Below are 19,562 nucleotides of genomic sequence, written 5' to 3' on the forward strand. Positions count from 1 at the left end.
AATCCAGAAGGATGCAAATGGTTTGTGTCAGTCCCTAATGTGTGTGATTTCAGCATTTCTTCCTCGTGAGACCATCACCTTCAGGGATCATGGCAAAGAAAATGCCTCTCAAGGACAGCCAGTTGTCTCCAAAGTGTGCTAACTAGAAACTTGTAATTGTTTCCAGTAATTAGCAACTGAGAGAAAAGTTTCCAGAAATGTTCTCAGCTCCCAGGCCTGCACTCCCATCGCTGCTGCGGGTGAAATGATAATTGCAGTTTTGACAGGATGGGAGGGGAGGACAGCGTCTCAGACCCATTTATCACGGTCTGGCTGCCTCCCTCTCACACACAGACTGGGTATAGTGGCCATCCCACTGAGCCCTTGTCCTGCCAGCTGGAAGGTATGTTCTTGTACTTTCGTCTGAGCAGCAGAGCCTGTGAGAGAAAGGCATATCGAGATTCTGGGTAAGTGATCAGATCAGAAACAGACACAAACACCAATTTGTTGACATTCTAACAAATCTAGTATGTCAGTTTATGAAAGACACAAGAATACATGCTTTACAAGTGCTAAATTTTGCCTCTGTATCTTGTATGTAATGTCAATTGCAAATATTAATTCTTTGCTAATATATTCACTGGGCTCAGGCAACAACATACTGGTTCAGTATGTGATTGGACAATAATTTTGTTTTGTCTTAAACTGTTTTATCACATGCTAGTGTTTATGCCCTAAGGTTTATTGCCTGCATATGATTATTCAAACATTTCTGTAATGTATGTTATTTTAGTTGTGTTTCTATCATAGGAACAAAAGAGTCTTTCTGTGGCCATCCTCACAGTGAAGCATTCTCGTCTTCATGACATTGCCTTGTCCTGAGGCAGGTTCCTGCTGTATTCTACTGCCAGCAATGATGTTCAGGTATTAAGATGCTAAGACTTTACCCATAATACCTGGTATCATAGAATAAAGCTTTACAAATAAATGGAATCACATTATATGAAAATTACAAAATACCACATGTCTACAATCTAGAGTTGTGAAATCAAAATCAAATATAGATCTGGTTTATTATATGCTTGCAACTAACTAGCTGTTTGGCATGGCTGCTGATCAGTGCACTCTTTTTTTTTTCCTTTGGCCGTGCATCAAAGCTCATGGAATCTTAGATCCTGGACCAGGGATTCAACCTGGACCCTCTGCGATGGAAGGCAGAGTCTTAATCATTTAAGCACCTGGGAAGTTCCTCAAACCACTGTCCAATGGGATTCACTCTTCACTCTGCAGTAAGAAGCCGATTTGAGAAATACCTAACCTGTCTGGGTAGAGGTTACACTCCTCTGTATAACTAAGGTCCCTTCAGTTCCTGCCTAATAAATTTGTGAAGAAGTGATCACATGAGTATCTTCAGTAATTAATTTTACATGTTAGTTCTCTTTAAATGTTATACATAGAACCCTTTAAAGGCTACTGGTAACAGAAAACACAAGAAGCAAATATTTCCAAGTGGGAACTATCGTTAAGTGGAGAATATTGGATTACAGTTGACACAATGCATGTAGCCCATGCCTCATATTCCCACGCAGGACATTCTAACTCACAAGTACCAATGACTGTGAACTGAGAGGATGGCCGGCAGCTTTTTCATAATAGGCATGATCATCTTAACACAGACCGTGGTTGGAATCCTGGGGAATTTCTCACTCCTTTGCAGTTATACCGTCCTTCACGTCACGGGTTACAAGATAAGGTCCACAGATTTGATCCTTAAGCACCTGATTGTGGCCAACTCCTTGGTCCTCCTCTGTAAAGGGGTCCCCCAGACAATGGCAGTGTTTGGGTGGAAGCATATCCGCAGTGATTTTGGCTGCAAACTTCTCTTCTTTCTGCACAGAGTGGGGAGGGGAGTGTCCATCGGTAGCATCTGCCTCTTGAGTGTCTTTCAGGTGGTCATGATCAGTCCCTGGAACTCCAGGTGGGCAGCACTGAAAGTAACAGCCCCCAATTACACTGTGCCCTCTATTTTCCTGTGTTGGATCCTGCAAATGCTGGTAAATGTTATTTTTCCTATCTATATAACTGGCAAATGGAGTCACAATAACATCACAGAGGAAAGAGATTTTGGCTGCTGTTCTACTATTCTTACTGACCAGAAGAATAAAAAAACCAAAGACGCCTTGTATGCAGCATTGCTGTCATTCCCTGATGTCTTATGTTTGGGGCTCACGCTCTGGGCCGGAGGCTCCATGGTTCTCATCCTGTACAGACATAAGCAGCAGGTCCAGCACATTCGTAGGGCTCACGCCTCCTCCAGGTCCTCCCCTGAGTCCAGAGCTACTAAAACCATCCTTCTCCTGGGGGGCACCTTTGTCTACTTTTATACTCTTTCCTCCATCTTTCAAGTTCTTCTGGCTCTTTTTGTTCAGCCCAGCTGGTTCTTTGTGAACATGACTGTAATCACAGCAGCGTGCTTCCCAACTGTCAGCCCCTTTCTGCTCATGAGCCGTGACTCCAGTGTACACAGGCTCTACTTTGCCTGGATGAGAAATGCAAAGTCCTCTACTATTACGAGAAAAGCGTGAATTTTGTTTATTTCTATAATGAGCCATTGCCAGCTCATTTATTCACCCTCAGAATCATAATTTAAATTTTGAATTTCAAGATAATGTACTGGACATGCCAAGCATCTTCTTCAATATAAAGACCAATTGAAATATATTGTCATGAAATATGAATACCTCATTAAAAAATCATATCATTGAAGTTTCCTTGTAGAAAAGGAGTTCACAAATTTATGCAATAAACAACATCTTGAAATGACATGCATATCATAAAGTGTTCAAATGTTACTTTCAGTCTAACAGAACGAATTTCCCACAAATGAAATAGGTATGGAATTATAGAAAAAAGTAGACATGAAAATGGATCAGTGTGTACAGTAGTCAGAAATGAAATGGATGAAATTAATGTCCTCACAGAGTAAAGAATACCGGGGTTACTTCTCAAAGGTAAAATCAGGTAAGAATCTGGGAGCCAGTTACAAGTTTATAGTTAACATTGTTAAGAGAGATGGCAGTATTTATTAGAAAGAGTCTTGCAGGGAGATTAGCACATTAAAATATTTTCATGTAGAATTGAGCAGTTTGAAGTGAAGTACAATAAAAAACACACTGAAAGAAAAATATACTTCAGCAGATTTTTAAAACTGAAATATATTTGACGTATAACATTGTGTAAATTTAAAGTGTAAGATTTGATAATTTGTTACATGTAAATATTGTAATGTGACTGCCATTACAACCACATATCACAATGCATAACTTTTCTTTCATGTCAAATTTTTCATTGAATTATAGTTGATTTGCAGTATTATAGCAGTGGCAGAGGTACAACATTGTGGTTCAATATATAGGTTATACTTTGTTTAAAGTTATTATGAACTATTGGCTATATTCCCTGTGCTGTAAAGTATGTCCTTGTAGTTTATTTATTTTATACGTAGTAATGTGTACTTCTAAATCTTTACTCTGTCTTGCCCCTTCCCACTTTCTCTCCCCACTGGTAAGCACTAGTTTATTCTCTATATGCGAGAGTCTTTTTTTACATCATTATTTTCATCCATTTGTGTTAGTTTTAGAATCTATATGTCAAGGGATAATATACAGTATTTATCTTTCTCTGTCTGACTTAATTCACTAAACAGAATGATTTCCAGGTCCATCTATGTTAGAAGCAGCAAAATTTTATTCTTAAGGGGTGAAGAATATTCCATTATGTGTGTGTGTGTGTGTACTGAATTCATTAGTTTTCTGGTGGAGACATTAGGGTTTTCTATATTGTAGGGAACTAGGTTTAAAGAAGGTTGAGAAGTGCTTGCAAACGAGACTCTCAACCAGGGCTGAACATTCTTGCAAACGAGATGTTCAGCTAAGAATCCTATTTGTTCCCGTGGGAAAAGAACATTGCTTGCACACAAGGATGTTTCTCTTCCTCAAAAGGAACAGACCCTGGGACAAAACGGATTCTAAATTGATAAGGAAGTTCCCCAAAACAAAGTCTTAGCTGCAGTAAATAAGTCAAGGTAAAGGTTATCTCGCCCTGCGCCTGCGCACTGTATAGTCTCTGAATCATAGTGCTTGGCAGCTTGCCCTGTAGGTTGTTGTGCAAGGGATATAAAATAAAGCAGCTGTAAGAAGCAAGTGTTAAAATATAAAGATTTAAACCACTCTGCAGTGTTGGTGTTTCATTCCGTCGCCGGCATCTGGCGCCCAACGTGGGGCCTGACAGAACCGAAAGGGTAAGCACCCTGGGGCAAAAGGCTAAAAGGGGGACTTTCGGGAAATAAAAAAAAAAAAGAGAAAAAAATAAAAATCCGAAAGGGTAAACACCCCGGAGCAAAAGGCTGGAAGGGGGACTTTCGAAAAAAAGAAAAAAAAAAAAAAATCCGAAAGGGTAAACACCCTGGAGCAAAATGCTGAAAGGGGGACTTTCGAAAAAATAAAAAAAATAAGAAAAAAAGAAAAAGAAAAAACTATGGGGAATTCCCCATCTTTAAAGTCACAATATATGGAGCTGGTTAAGGGGCTCCTGCATTCTATAGAAATTAAAACGTCTACTCGCCGCTTGAGTGAGTTATTCTGTCTTATAGAGCAGCATTGTTATTGGTTTCAATATCAAACAGAAGTACAGCTAAATTTAAAGGAATGGAAAGTGGTGCAGAAAGAGTTAAGAGGCAGCATCAAAAAGAAAATGTGATTCCTTTAAGGCTGTGGACTCTATGTAGCGCTATAACGCAGGCTTTAAAATTAATGGCTGCTGACAGTGAGGCCGCCTCATGTTATCTTGAGGAGGGGGCTTCACCTCGGCCTCCGCCCAAACCTCCAGATGATAGTAAAAATTCATCCACTGAGTCAGATAGAGATGTGAGTTCTGGGAAAGATTCAGATTCTGTAGAGGCAATGACTGCTGCCTTTTGAAAGGTTTTATTAAATAAAAAGAAACTTCCAAGGCTGTTAACCCTTCTGCACCACCTTACGCGTCCCTATTTCTGGTAGCTGCTGACAAGGCTGAGATAAAGAGAGAGAGTCAATAGTTTTAAAAGTACGGGAAAAAGTATATTTTGAAAAATGCTTATTAATGACTCTCGTCCTTTAATGTCACTGATTATTAAAGGTAAACAGTTTAAAGGATTAGTGGATACAGGAGCAGATGTTTCGGTTATTTCTCTCCAGCAGTGGCCTAATGACTAAAAAAAAGAAAAATTCCTCTTGTTTTAACAGGCTTAGGATCAATAGCAGATGTGTAAAAAAGCACTCAACCTTTGTCATGCCAATTGTCTAATAAAAAAAAAGTACCTATTTCTTTTTACATTGTTAATATACCTATTAATATCTGGGGAAGAGATCTTTTATTTTCTTTAAAAACAACACTCACCATCTCGTCGGAAAACTTGTAGCCACTGCTCAGATTCCTCGAGCTCTCCCATTGAAATGGTTAACTGATGTCCCTAAATGGGTTGAGCAGTGGCCGCTTCCAAAAGTAAAGCTCGAGGCTTTAAAACAATTAGTAAAAAAACAGCTTCAATCTGGCCATATTGAACCTTCTACGTCTCCTTGGAATTCTCCTGTTTTTGTCATTAAAAAAAAATCTGGTAAATGGAAAATGTTGACTGATTTAAGGGCAGTTAACAAATGTATAGAACCTATGGGAGCTTTGCAATTAGGTCTCCCTTCTCCTGCTTTGATTCCACAGGATTGGTCTTTGATGGTTTTAAATTTAAAGGATTGTTTTTTTAATATTCCTTTGCAAATAAAAGATAGAAATAAATTTGCTTTTACTATTTCAGTGTATAATCATGGGCAGCCCATAAAACGTTATCAATGGACAGTGTTGCCTCAAAAAATGATTAATAGCCCTACACTTTGTCAGGAGTTTGTTGATCGTGCTCTTATCACTGTGAGACAACAATTTTCTAATTGTCTTCTCTATCATTATATGGATGATCTTCTATTGGCAGCTCCTAGTAAAGAGGAACGAGATAAATTTTTTATTCACGTAAAGAAAGCTTTAAGTGATTTTAATCTTCAAATTGCTCCTGAAAAAATTCAAACTAAATTTCCTATTTCATATTTAGGTGCTATTTTGGAACGACAAAGAATAAAACCTCAAAAAGTCCAAATTAGACGAGATAATTTAAAAACTCTTAATGATTTTCAAAAGCTTTTGGGTGATATGAACTGGTTACGTCCTATGTTAGGGATTCCTACACATCAATTGCGTCATTTATTTTCTACTTTAGAGGGTGATACTGCTCTTAACAGTCCTCGATCTCTTACTTCTCAAGCAAAAGAGGAATTACACTTTGTAGAGCAACGGTTGAATGAAGGGTTTCTTACTTATCTACAACAGGATCAACCTATATATTTCATAGTGTTCCATACTCCCTATTCTCCTACTGGAGTTATTGCTCAATCTGCAGGGTTGATTGAGTGGGTATTTTTACCCAATAACTATACAAAAAAGCTTACTACTTATACGGATAAAATTGCTTTCCTTATTTTGAAAGGTCGAGGCCATATTACTCAGTTAATTGGAAGTGACCCTCAAACAATTATTACTCAACTTACTTCCACCCAAATTTCCAATTGCTTACAGTTTAATGAAATTGGCAGATAGCTCTTGCATCTTATTCAGGGACTTTTTCTAATCAATATCCTCAATCTAAAATGATAGATTTCCTTCGACATACATCAATGGTTTGTAAATCTCCTATACCTAATATTCCAGTTGAAGGAAAAACTATTTTTACAGATGCCAATAAAAATACTGCTGGCTATTGGACTGATACTACTTCTAAAGTTGTTCCACATTCCTTTTCTTCTGTGCAGCCTGCTGAACTTTGGGCCATTTGTTTGGCATTACAGGATTTTTTTGATATTCCTATTAATATTGTTTCTGATTCTAAATATGCAGTCTTTTCATGTATTTATCTTCCTGAAGCCACTTTACCAGTAACTTAAAAAACTAATACTGATGAATTATTTTTTCAGGTTCAACAGTTATTAATTAGGCGAACTAACCCTGTCTTTTTTACTCATATAAGAGCTCATTCTTCTCTCCCCGGACCATTATCTCAAGGAAACGCAAATATTAATGCCTTACTTTATCCTTTACAGTCTGCAACACAAGAACATTGCTTACATCATACTAATTCTAAAGGGTTACAAAAAACTTATTCGTTAACACGAAAACAAGCTCAACGCATTGTTCATTCTTGTTCCATATGTACACCGTTTATTTTGCCCTTTGCCCCTCCTGGAGTAAATCCCAGAGGACTACAATCTAACCAAATCTGACAAATGGATGTTGTTTTTATTTCTTCATTTGGTAAACAAAAATATGTTCATCATACTATAGATACTTATTCTCATTTTCAATGGACTACAGCTTTAAGTTCAGAAAAGGCAGATTCTGTTATTACTCATTTACTATTTTGTTTTGCTATTATGGGCATACCTATAGAATTAAAAACTGATAATGCTCCCGCATATCAATCCTCTACATAACATCCAGCTGAAGACTGGCAGGGGGGTACTCTTTCTGCCCCTTTCTGATGCCTATGTCAGAAGCTTTCTCTATCTCCTTTATACTTTAATAAAACTTTATTACACAAAAGCTCTGAGCGATCAAGCCTCGTCTCTGGCCCCGGATTGAATTCTTCTTCTCTGGAGGCCAAAAATCCTGGCGTCTCTGTGTCGTTCAACAACAACCTTTCACTATCATATTTTAGTAGTGTGTTGTTTAGTCTCTATGTGTTTGTCTCTTTGCAGATTTATATCTGAGGTAAGTCTCTTGCAGGAAACATAGTGAAGGAACTCGTTTTTTGTTTTTAATCCAGTCAGGTGCTGGAACAGAAACCCTGTGGGTCGGGCCCAAGGTGAATCTCTTTCTTCTAAGCATGTGTTTTTCCTCTCCACACAGTGGGTCCGTTTCCCCAGAGGAAGAAGACCTCTGAATCAATTGGGAACCATGGGCAGACAGGGGTCTGATGCTCTGCCTATGTAGGTGCCAATGGCTGTGCTGTCGCAGCCTCAAGTGCAAGTTCCCATTGTCCTTCCCAGTTGAAGACCGCTCCCTGTCTTTGCAGCCCCCACCTTGTTATGGAGCTGCTCTTTACAGCTTGCAGGAGCTCTGTCCCAGAACCAGGTTGCTCTGCGTCCTTTGGTGAAGTCTTCTCTCTGGTGGTAGGCGCCTAGATCCAATGACATGGATTGAGTTGGGCAGAAGCATTTGCTGTGTTCAGGCTGGGCACATGAGTAGGTGGTAGGTGGTAGGTGGTAGGTGGTCGTGGGAAACTCTGCAGCCACTAGATCAGACCTCTCTGTCTTGTCTGGGCAGAAAGTCCCTTGTGTCTCTAAACTTTCCCCATCCTCTGTCACTCCTGCACTGTTGTGAAACTGCTCCTCAAGGTAGGCCATTCTTTGCATGTGATATCAGGGAATGAGCTGTAGTGAAATAGCTGTCATATGATCTCCAGGCTGCTTCTGGGGGGTTGCTTGAATTAACACCAGCAGTGGCTGCCACTGCTCCACCCAGGCTCTGCTCTGGCTGTGGGTTACCTCTGTGTCCCTCCGTCAACTCTTCCCTCACAGTGACTGCTCCAGATACAGTGCAATGGAGGGAGGAGGACTGGTGTGTTCGTTTCCCTGGGGCTGGGGTGTGTGGTGAGTTGGTTGTGGGAAAACAGCAGCTACTTGAGTAGACCTCTGTCTTCCCTTCCCCATGGGCTAATCAATGTGTGCTCCTCGTGAGCATAGTCCTACCTTCCTATAGCTCTTCTTCTCATCCCAGCCCTCCTCCCACCAGACAATGTGGCTTGTATCAAACAGATAGGACCCTAGGACTGGGGTACCCAATCTGTGGCTCAAACTACTCCCTCGCCAAGGTATCCATTTCTCTAAGTTGTCAGCCATGGGTACAGTTCCTGGCTCGATTGCCCAAGGATAGATCATATATTGGAACACAAAACAAATCCCAACAAGTTTAAGTAGAAATCACATATATCCTATATTCCACTCACAATGGTATGAAATGAAGAAGCCATCTTTGAGAAGAGAACTAGAAAAGTGAGAGGGGAGTTTACAGCAATATGGGCCCACCTAAAGAAAGAAGGAATATCTTGAATAACATTCTAGCCATACACCTAAAGAAACTAGAAAAAGAGGAACAAAAAAGCCCAAAGTCAGGAGAATGAAGGAAATGATAAAATCAGTGTGGAAATAAATAAAAGAGAGACTAAAAATACAGTAGAAAAGATCCATCAGGGCCTTCCCTGGTGTTCCAGGAGCTAAGTCCATTGGGACTCCATGCTCCCTGTGCAGGGGACCTGGGTGTGATCCATGGTCCGGGATCTTGATAGTACATGTGACAACTAAGATTTCACATGCCGAAACTAAAGATACCGAGGGCCACAACTAAGACACAGTGCACCCAGATAAATAAATAAATATTTTTTAAAATACCAATCAAACTAAGAATGGGTTCTTTGAAAAGGTAAACAAAATTGAGAAACCTTTAATTAGACTCACTTTTAAAAAAGAGAGAGAGAAGGTTCTGATCCAAAAATCATGAAACAAGAAGAAAAAGAGCAATACTTACACAAGAATACAAATAACTGTGACAATATTGTGAACATCTATCTATGCCATCAAACTTGGACAGACCAGAAGAAATGGATCCATTTTTAGAGTCATACAACCTGAATCATGAAGTAGAAAAGCTGACTAGACTGATCACTCATCCAGTGCTTGAAATAGTAATAGAAAACTTCCCCAAACAAAAGTTCAGGACCAGATGGCTTCACAGGTGAATTCTACCAAACATTCAAAGAGTTAATACCGAGGCTTCCCAAGCACTTCCAAAAAAACTGAAGAGTAGAGAATGCTTCTTACCTCATTTTATGAGGCCAACATCATTCTGATATCAGAAGCACCAAATGGCAGTAACCAGGGATTCAGCCTGAAGGGGTGGGCGGTGTCAGTGAGAGAAACAGGCAGCCTCTCAGTTTTCTTGGACTGCCTGTTTATTTCAAGCTCATGATTCTCTTTTATACTTTTACAAAAGCATTAGGTCAGAGGTTTGATATTTTTAGTTCCCAGAGACCCAGATTTATTTTTCTCCAAAAATCATTGTTATCCCTCAAAAGGAGTTTCTTCCTCAGCGATTCTCTGATCTACTTTTTCTCATGTGTCCTTGTGAATACACTGTAACTCATGCTAATGTCTGGGCCGCATTACCACATTGCTCAGTTTAATTCTTATCTTTTTAAGTCCTGTTTGCCCCTAGTATCCTAAGCTCAACTATTTCTTAGAAAGGGCTTCTAGCTAATAATATCTCTAAAGTCCCTAATTTCTATAAGTTATAGTAGAATATTGTAACATTACAGCAATCCTTAAATCTTTAGCTTCTAACTATTTTAATTATTCCTAAGCCCTACATTTAGCAAACTCCTTTGCCATAAACACTTTTCTCACAAATAGGCTTCAGATAGGAATCCCTCCCATGGTCTCAGGCTGTGGCCTCTGTGCTCACCCTGGAGCACTCTTTTGTAAAAGTCCTTGAACAAATGTCAGTGATTACCTTTATGAAGGCTTTATGCCTTCTCCTGCTCCTCTCAAAAACATCAAGCACCTTAATATTCTCTTCAGTCAACTCAGCCAAGGAAAGGAAAAAACAAGTCAGAATCACAAAGCCTAACTCCTTCATTCTGGGTCCATGCCTATGGAACAAAGGAAGGGGGTTTAGGGCCGTGCCTCCATTTTGTCAGTAATGCCTAACATGGCTCCCGACATACTTGTAGGAAGGAGGAGCTGGAAATGAAAGATGTGGCAGAGGACCCATTCATTAATTCCACAATTTGTCATCTAATCATAGCTTCCCTGGTAGCTCAGCTGGTAAAGAATCCACCTGCAATGCAAGAAACCCCCGTATAATTCCTGGGTCAGGAAGATCAGCTGGAGAAGAGAGAAGCTATCCACTCCAGTATTCGTGGGCTTCCCTGGTGACTCAGATGATAAAGAATCTGCCTGCAATGCAGGAGACGTGGATTCGATCCCTGGGTTGGGGAGATCCCCTGGAGAAGGGAACGAGTGCCCAATCCAGTATTCTGGCCTGGAGAATTCCATGGAGAGAGGAGCCTGGCAGTCTACAGTCCATGGGGTCTCAAAGAGTTGGCTACGACTGGGCAACTGTCACTTCACTTCATATCTGACACATTGTTTTGTTTTGTTTTGTTTTTAAAATTTATTCTACTGATATGTAGTGCTGATTTACAGTATGGTGTTAGTGTCTGCTGTACTACAAAGTGATTTAGTGACTTTTTTCCATATTTTTTCCCACCATGGCTTATCACAAGATATTAACTATAGTTCCATGTGCTATGCAGTAGGACATTGTTCTTGATACATTCTGTATTTAATAATTTTCATCTAATAATCTCAAACTCCCAATCCATCCTTCCCCCACCTTCCCCCTTGGGAAGCACAATTCTGTTTTCCATGTCTGTGAGTCTGTTGTTTTTCATAGGTAAGTTCATTTGTGTCATGTTTTCGCTCACTCAGTTGCTTCAGTCATGTTGAACCCTTCAGACTGCAACCTAGCAGATTTCTCTGTCCATGAGGATTCTCCAGGCAAGAATACTGGAGTGGGTTGCCATGCACTACTCAGGGAATCTTCTTGACCCAAGTAGTGGATCAAACTTGGATGGAACCCATGTCTTTTTATGTCTCCTTCATTGGCAGGAGGGTTCTTTACCACTAGTACCACCTGGGAAGCCCCAATATTTTAGTTTTGATACATAAATGATATCACGTGGTATTTGTCGTTCTCTTTCTGGCTTACTCCCCTTCGTATGATCATCTCTAACTCTATCCATGTTGCTGCAAATGGCATTATTTCATTCTTTTTATGGCTGAGTTGTATTGCATTGTATACATATACCACATAGTATTTAATCAGTCAGGGTTACTTTCTAATTTCAGCCAGGGGAAAAATATCTTGCTTATTTAAAATACCCTCAAAACTGTTTTAAAAGCACATACAGTAAAGGAGGAAAGCTAAAACTTTGAGGAAACAACACTCAACAGCATTCTCCCTCTTCCTGCACAATATCAGTCATAGGATGTGAACTCGCAGGGTCAGGAAGGAGAGGCTGTTTACTAGTGTCCAGTGATGCAGGTGTTGGGGAGTGATGTCAGCTCATCGTGATCAAAGGCCGCTGTGTTATTCAATATTTGCTATACCTCGAGGTGATGAAATTCCAACTGAGCTATTTCAAATCCTGAAAGATGATGCTGTGAAAGTGCTGCACTCAATATGCCAGCAAATTTGGAAAACTCAGCAGTGGCCACAGGACTGGAAAAGGTCAGTTTTCATTCCAATCCCAGAGAAAGGCAATGCCAAAGAATGCTCAAACTACCGCACAATTGCACTCATCTCACATGCTAGTAAAGTAATGCTCAAAATTCTCCAAGCCAGGCTTCAGCAATACATGAACTGTGAGCTTCCAGATGTTCAAGCTGCTTTTAGAAAAGGCAGAGGAACCAGAGATCAAATTGCCAACATCCGCTGGATCATGGAAAAAAAAGAAACTTCCAGAAAAACATCTATTTCTGCTTTGTTGACTATGCCAAAGCCTTTGACTGTGTGGATCACAGCAAACTGGAAAATTCTGAGAGAGATGGGAATACCAGACCACCTGACCTGCCTCTTGAGAAACCTGTATGCAGGTCAGGAAGCAACAGTTAGAACTGGACATGGAACGACAGACTGGTTCCAAATAGGAAAAGGAGTATGTCAAGGCTGTATATTGTCACCCTGCTTATTTAACTTCTATGCAGAGTACATCATGAGAAACGCTGGACTGGAAGAAACACAAGCTGGAATCAAGATTGCTGGGAGAAATATCAATAACCTCAGATATGCAGATGACACCATCCTTCTGGCAGAAAGTGAAGAGGAACTAAAAAGCCTCTTGATGAAAGTGAAAGAGGAGAGTGAAAAAGTTGGCTTAAAGCTCAACATTCAGAAAATGAAGATCATGGCACCCGGTCCCATCACTTCATGGGAAATAGATGGGAAAACAGTGGAAACAGTGTCAGACTTTATTTTGGGGGGCTCCAAAATCACTGCAGATGCTGACTGCAGCCATGAAATTAAAAGACGTTTACTCCTTGGAAGAAAAGTTATGACCAACCTAGATAGCATATTCAGAAGCAGAGACATTACTTTGCCGACTAAGGTCGGTCTAGTCAAGGCTATGGTTTTTCCAGTGGTCTGTCTGGATGTGAGAGTTGGACTGTGAAGAAGGCTGAGTGCTGAAGAATTGATGCTTTTGAACTGTGATGTTGGAGAAGACTCTTGAGAGTCCCTTGGACTGCAAGGAGAGCCAACCAGTCCATTCTGAAGGAGATCAACCCTGGGATTTCTTTGGAAGGAATGATGCTAAAGCTGAAACTCCAATACTTTGGCCACCTCATGAGAAGAGTTGACTCATTGGAAAAAACTCTGATGCTGGGAGGGATTGGGGGCAGGAGGAGAAGGGGACGACGAAGGATGAGATGGCTGGATGGCATCACTCGGATGGCTGGATGGATGACTCGATGGACGTGAGTCTCAGTGAACTCCGGAAGATGATGATGGACAGGGAGGGCTGGCGTGCTGCGATTCATGGGGTCGCAAAGAGTCGGACACAACTGAGCAACTGAACTGAACTGAAAAAAATTCTATGCCTCTCTACTGATATGATGAAAACACATTTATGTGTTCTGGTACTTCTGAAAAATACTATTTTAAATGCAGATATATGAGTCTTTAAACCCTTTCAGCTTTACTGTAACCGATTCAACAGTATGTGAACTGTGAAATTCCAGATGTTCAATCTGGATTTAGAAAAGGCAGAGGAACCAGAGATCAAATTGCCAACATCCACTGGATCGTCAAGAAAGCAGGAGAGTTCCAGAAAAACATCTACTTCTGCTTTATTGACTCTGCCAAAACCTTTGACTGTGTGGATCACAACAAACTGTGGAAGATTCTTAAAGAATGGGAATACCAGACCACCTGACCTGCCTCCTGAGAAATCTGTATGCAGGTGAAGAAGAAACAGTGAGAGCTGGACATGGAACCACAGACTGATTCCAAATCGAGAAAGGAGTATGTCAAGGGTGTATATTGTCACCCTGCTTATTTAACTTAAATGCAGAGTGAAATGCTGGGCTGGATGGAGCACAAGCTGGAATCAAGGTAGCAGGGAGAAATATCAATAACCTCAGATATGCAGATGACACCACCCTTCTGGCAGAAAGCGAAGAAGAACTAAAGAGCCTCTTAATGAAAGTGAAAGAGGAGAGTGAAAAAGTTGGCTTAAAGCTCAACATTTAGAAAACTAAGATCATGGCATCTGGTCCCATCACTTCATGACAAATAGATGGGGAAACAGTGGAAACAGTGTCAGACTTTATTTTTGGGGGCTCCAAAATCACTGCAGATGCTGACTGCAGCCATGAAATTAAAAGACGCTTACTCCTTGGAAGAAAAGTTATGACCAACCTAGATAGCATATTGAAAATCATAGACATTACTTTGCCAACAAAGGTCCATCTAGTCAAGGCTATGGCTTTTCCAGTGGTCATGTGTGGATGTGACAGTTGGACTGTGAAGAAACCTGAGGTCCAAAGAATTGATGGTTTTGAACTGTGGTGTTGGAGAAAACTCTTGAGAGTCCCTTGGACTGCAAGGAGATCCAACCAGTCCATTCTGAAGGAGGTCAACCCTGGGATTTCTTTGGAAGGAATGATGCTAAAGCTGAAACTCCAGTACTTTGGCCACCTCATGAGAAGAGTTGACTCATTGGAAAAGACTGTGATGCTGGGAGGGATTGGGGGCAGGAGGAGAAGGGGACGACCGAGGTTGAGATGGCTGAATGGCATCACGGACTCGATGGACGTGAGTCTGACTGAGCTCCGAGAGATGGTGATGGACAGGGAGGGCTGGCGTGCTGCGATTCATGGGGTCGCAAAGAGTCGGACACGACTGAGTGACTGAACTGAACTGAATGAATTGATTCCAGATAGGGAATTTCCCCCAATTATCTGTGAGCCCAATGTAATTAGTTCAGTTCAGTTGCTCAGTCACGTCCAACTCTTTGTGACCCTACGGACTGCAGCCTGCCAAGCTGCCCTGTCCAGCACCAACTGCCAGAGCTTGCTCAAACTCATGTCCATCAAGCCGGTGATGCCATCCAAGCATCTCATCCTTTCGTCCCCTTCTCCTGCCTTCAATCCTTCACAGCATCAGGGTCTTTTCCAATGAGTCCAATCTTTGCATCATGTGGCCAAAGTATTGGTGCTTCAGCTTCAGCATCAGTCCTTCTAGTGAATATTCAGGACTGATTTCCATTAGGACTGACTGGTCTGATCTCTGTGCAGTTCAAGGAATTCTCAAGAGTCTTCTCAAACACCACAGTTCAAAAGCATCAGTTCTTCTGTGCTCTGCTTTCTTTATGGTCCAACTCTCACATCCACACATCACTACAGGAGAAATCATAGCTTTGACTAGATGGACCTTTGTCAGCAAAGTAATGTCTCTGCTTTTTAATATGCTATCTAAGTCGATCATAACTTTTCTTCAAAGGATCAAGCATCTTTTAACTTCATGGCTGCATGACCATCTGCAGTGACTTTGGAGCCCAAGGAAATAAATTTTGTCACTGTTTCCATTGTTTTCCCATCTATTTGACATGAAGTAGTGGGACCAGATGCCATGATCTTTGTGTTTTGAATCTTGAGTTTTAAGCCAGTTTTTTCACTCTCCTCTTTCACATTCATCCAGAGGGTTCTATAGTCCTAGAGTTCTATAGTTCTTCACTTTCTGCCATAAGGGTGGTGTCATCTGCATATCTGAAGTTATTGACATTTCTCCTGGCAATCTTGATACCAGCTTGTGCTTCATCCATCCTGGCATTTCGCATGATGTAGTCTGCATATACGTTAAGTAGGCAGGGTGACAATATACAGCCTTGACGTACTTCATTTCCAATTTGGAGCCAGTCCATGGTTCCATGTCCATTCTAACAGTTGCTTCTTGACTTGCATGCAGATTTCACAGGAGGCAGGTCAGGTGGTCTGGTACTCTCATCTCTTGAAGAATTTTCCAGTATATTGTGATCCAGACAGTCAAAGGCTTTGTTGTATCCAATAAAGCAGAAGTAGATGTTTTTCTGGAACTCTCTTGCTTTTTCGATGATCCAGCAGATGTTGGTAATTTATCTCTGGTTCCTCTGCCTTTTCTAAATTCAGCTTGTACATCTGGAAGTTCTTGATTCACATACTGTTGAAGCGTGGCTTGGAGAATTTTGAGCATTACTTTGCTAGCGTGTGAGATGAGTGCAATTGTGTGGTAGTTTGAACATTCTTTGGCATTGCCTTTCTTTGGGATTGGAATGAAAACGGACCTTTTCCAGTCCTGTGGCCACTGCTGAGTTTTCCAAAGTTGCTGGCGTATTGAGTACAGCACGTTCACAGCATCATCTTTAGGACTTGAAATAGCTCATCTGGAATTCCATCACTTCCACTAGCTTTGTTCGTCGTGATGCCTTCTAAGACCCATTTGGCTTCAGACTTCAGGATGTCTGGCTCTAGGTGAGTGTGAATGATCACACCATCGTGGTTATCTAGGTCATGAGAGTTTTTTGTATAGTCTTCTGTGTCTTTCTGCTACCTCTTCTTAATATCTTTTGCTTCTTTTAGGTCCATATCATTTCTGTCCTTTATTGTGCCCATCTCTGCATGAAATGTTCCCTTGGTATCTCCAATTTTCTTGAAAAGATATCTAGTCTTTCTCATTCTATTGGTTTCCTCTATTTCTTTGCATTGATCACTGAGGAAGGCTTTCTTATCTCTCCTTGTTATTCCCTGGAAGTCTGTATTCAGATGGGTATATCTTTCCTTTTCTCCTTTTCCTTTATCTTCTCTTTTTTTCTTAGCTAATTGTAAGGCCTCCTCAGACAATCATTTTGTCTTTTTGCATTTCTTTTTCTTGGGGGTGGTCTTGAACACTGCCTCCTGTACAGTGTCACCAACCTCTGTCCACAGTTCTTCAGGCATTCTGTCTATCAGATCTAATCACGTGTATGTTTGTCACTTCCACTGTATTATTGTAAGGGATTTGATTTAGGTTATACCTGAATGGTCTAGTGGTTTTCCCTACTTTCTTCAATTTCAGTCTGCATTTGGCAATAAGGAGTTCATGACATGAGGCACAGTCAGCTCTTGGTCTTGTTTTTGCTGACTGTTTAGAGCCTCTCCATCTTTGGCTGCAAAGAATATAATCAATCTGATTTTGGTGTTGACCATCTGGTGATGTCCATCTGGTGTAGCGTTGTCTATTCTGGTGTTGAAACAGGGTGTTTGCTATGACCAGTGCGTTTCTTGGTAAAACTCTGTTAGCCTTTGCCCTGCTTCATTTTGTACTCCAAGGCCAAACTTGCCTGTTACTCCAGGTATCTCTTGATTTCCTATTTTTGTATTCCAGTCCCCTATGATAAAAAGGATGTCTTTTTTTGGTGTTAGTTCTAGAAGGTCTTGTAGGTCTTCATAGAACCGTTCAACTTCCGCTCCTTCAGCATGGTTGGGGCGTCGACCTGGATTCCTGTGATACTGAATGCTTTGCTTTGGAAATGAACAGAAATAATTCTGTCATTTTTGAGATTATACTCAAATACTGCATTTTGGACTCTTTTGTTAACCATGAGGGTTACCCCATTTCTTCTAAGGGATTCTTGCACATAGTAGTACATATCATGGTCATCTGAATTAAATTCACTCGTTCCAGCGCATTTTAGTTCACTGATTCCTAAAATGTCGATGTTCACTCCTCCCATCTCCTATTTGACCACTTCCAAAGTGAAAGGAACTAAAAAGTCTCTTGATGAAAGTGAAAGAGGAGAGTGAAAAAGTTGGCTTAAATCTCAGCATTCAGAAAACGAAGATCATGGCGTCCGGTCCCATCACTATATGGGAAATAGATGGGGAAACAGTGTAAACAGTGTCAGACTTTATTTTTTGGGGCTCCAAAATCACTGCAGATGGTGATTGCAGCCATGAAATTAAAAGACGCTTACTCCTTGGAAGAAAAGTTATGAGCAACCCAGATAGCATATTCAGAAGCAGAGACGTTCCTTTGCCGACTAAGGTCCGTCTAGTCAAGGCTATGGTTTTTCCAGTAGTCATATATGGATGTGAGAGTTGGACTGTGAAGAAGGCTGAGTGCCAAAGAATGGATGCCTTTGAACTGTGGTGTTGGAGAAGACTCTTGAGAGTCCCTTGGACTGCAAGGAGATCCAACCAGTCCATTCTGAAGGAGATCAACCCTGGGATTTCTTTGGAAGGAATGATGCTAAAGCTGAAACTCCAGGACTTTGGCCACCTCATGCGAAGAGCTGACTCATTGGAAAAGACTGTGATGCTGGGAGGGATTGGGGGCAGGAGAAGAAGGGGACGACAGAGGATGAGATGGCTGGATGGCATCACTGACTCTATGGACACGAGTCTGAGTGAACTCCGGGAGTTGATGATGGATAGGGAGGCCTGGCATGCTGCGATTCATGGGGTAGCAGAGTTGGACATGACTGAGTGACTGAACTGAACTGAACTGAACTGAATGTACCTTGATTCATGGATCTAACATTCCAGGTTCTTATGCAATATTGTTCTTTGCAGCATTGGACTTTACTTCCATCACCAGTCACATTCACAACTGGGCTTTGTTTTCGCTTTGGCTCCTTGTCTTCATTCTTTCTCGAGTTATTTCTCCACTCTTCTCCCGTAGCTGGGCAGCCTCATGTAAATCAGTGAAGTCAAATCACACCTTCACACCATACACAAAAATAAACTCAACATGGCTCCAAGAGTTAAACAGAAGACATGACACCATAAAACTGCTAGAAGAAAACATAGGCAAAACTTTCTCCAATGTAAATTGCAGGATCACCCTTGGAAGTCCCAGGATCAAACAGACAGACTCTTACAGTTTGTATTACATTTTAGGTCTGCCTTAATAAAATACAAAAGCCTGGGAGGTTTAAACATAGACAGTTTTCACAGTTTTTCACAGAGTTTTTCACAGTTCTGGAGGTTAGAAGTACATGATCAAGTTGTCTGTGTGTTTGCTTTTTGTGAAGCCTCCTACTTACATTTCAGATTGTCTTTTAATTTTGCACTGATGCACTGGTTTTTAGTGGCATATTGTTTCATCTCCAGGATGGTCCTGAATTAAGTATCTGATAAAATCACCAAGCCATCAGATCTAGGTGCTTTGATTTTATAACTATTTTCAAACCCTCTGTCTTTTTTCTATTTTTTGTTCTGCACCCAATTCTTATCACAGGGTTCAATAATAATAAAGAATATTTTCCTACAAAATTTCCATAATAATTGGCTTTGGATTATGAAAATGAGTCTAAATTGATATAAGTTGTGCCAGTGATTCCTATCATGAGTTCTTGATGATGTCCCTCTTTTTCT

General features: G+C 40.9%; 2 protein-coding genes across 3 annotated transcripts in view; both read left to right on the plus strand.

Moving 5' to 3' along the window:
* Window positions 1-325: 325 nt before the first annotated feature.
* LOC114117911 (vomeronasal type-1 receptor 4-like) overlaps window positions 326-19,562 on the plus strand; it is a 51,662-nt gene continuing 32,425 nt past the window's right edge. The window contains exons 1-3 of one of the 2 annotated variants that reach the window (XM_027977961.3): window positions 326-446; window positions 790-903; window positions 1,137-4,207. In XM_027977961.3, coding sequence (XP_027833762.1) covers window positions 1,611-2,564 — 954 coding nt within the window. In that variant the 5' untranslated portion in view covers window positions 326-446; window positions 790-903; window positions 1,137-1,610 and the 3' untranslated portion in view covers window positions 2,565-4,207. Of the gene's footprint in view, window positions 904-1,136; window positions 4,280-19,562 lie in introns of those variants that run through there. The other variant, XR_009596406.1, reaches the window with a different exon arrangement.
* LOC101105099 (vomeronasal type-1 receptor 4) overlaps window positions 4,185-19,562 on the plus strand; it is a 47,803-nt gene continuing 32,425 nt past the window's right edge. Inside the window, exon 1 of the mRNA XM_012094702.4 lies at window positions 4,185-4,279. The gene's annotated coding sequence lies outside the window, so the exon portion shown is untranslated. The remainder of the gene's footprint in view (window positions 4,280-19,562) is intronic.

This window comes from Ovis aries, chromosome 14 (assembly GCF_016772045.2).
Source record: "Ovis aries strain OAR_USU_Benz2616 breed Rambouillet chromosome 14, ARS-UI_Ramb_v3.0, whole genome shotgun sequence".
NCBI lineage: Eukaryota > Metazoa > Chordata > Mammalia > Artiodactyla > Bovidae > Ovis > Ovis aries.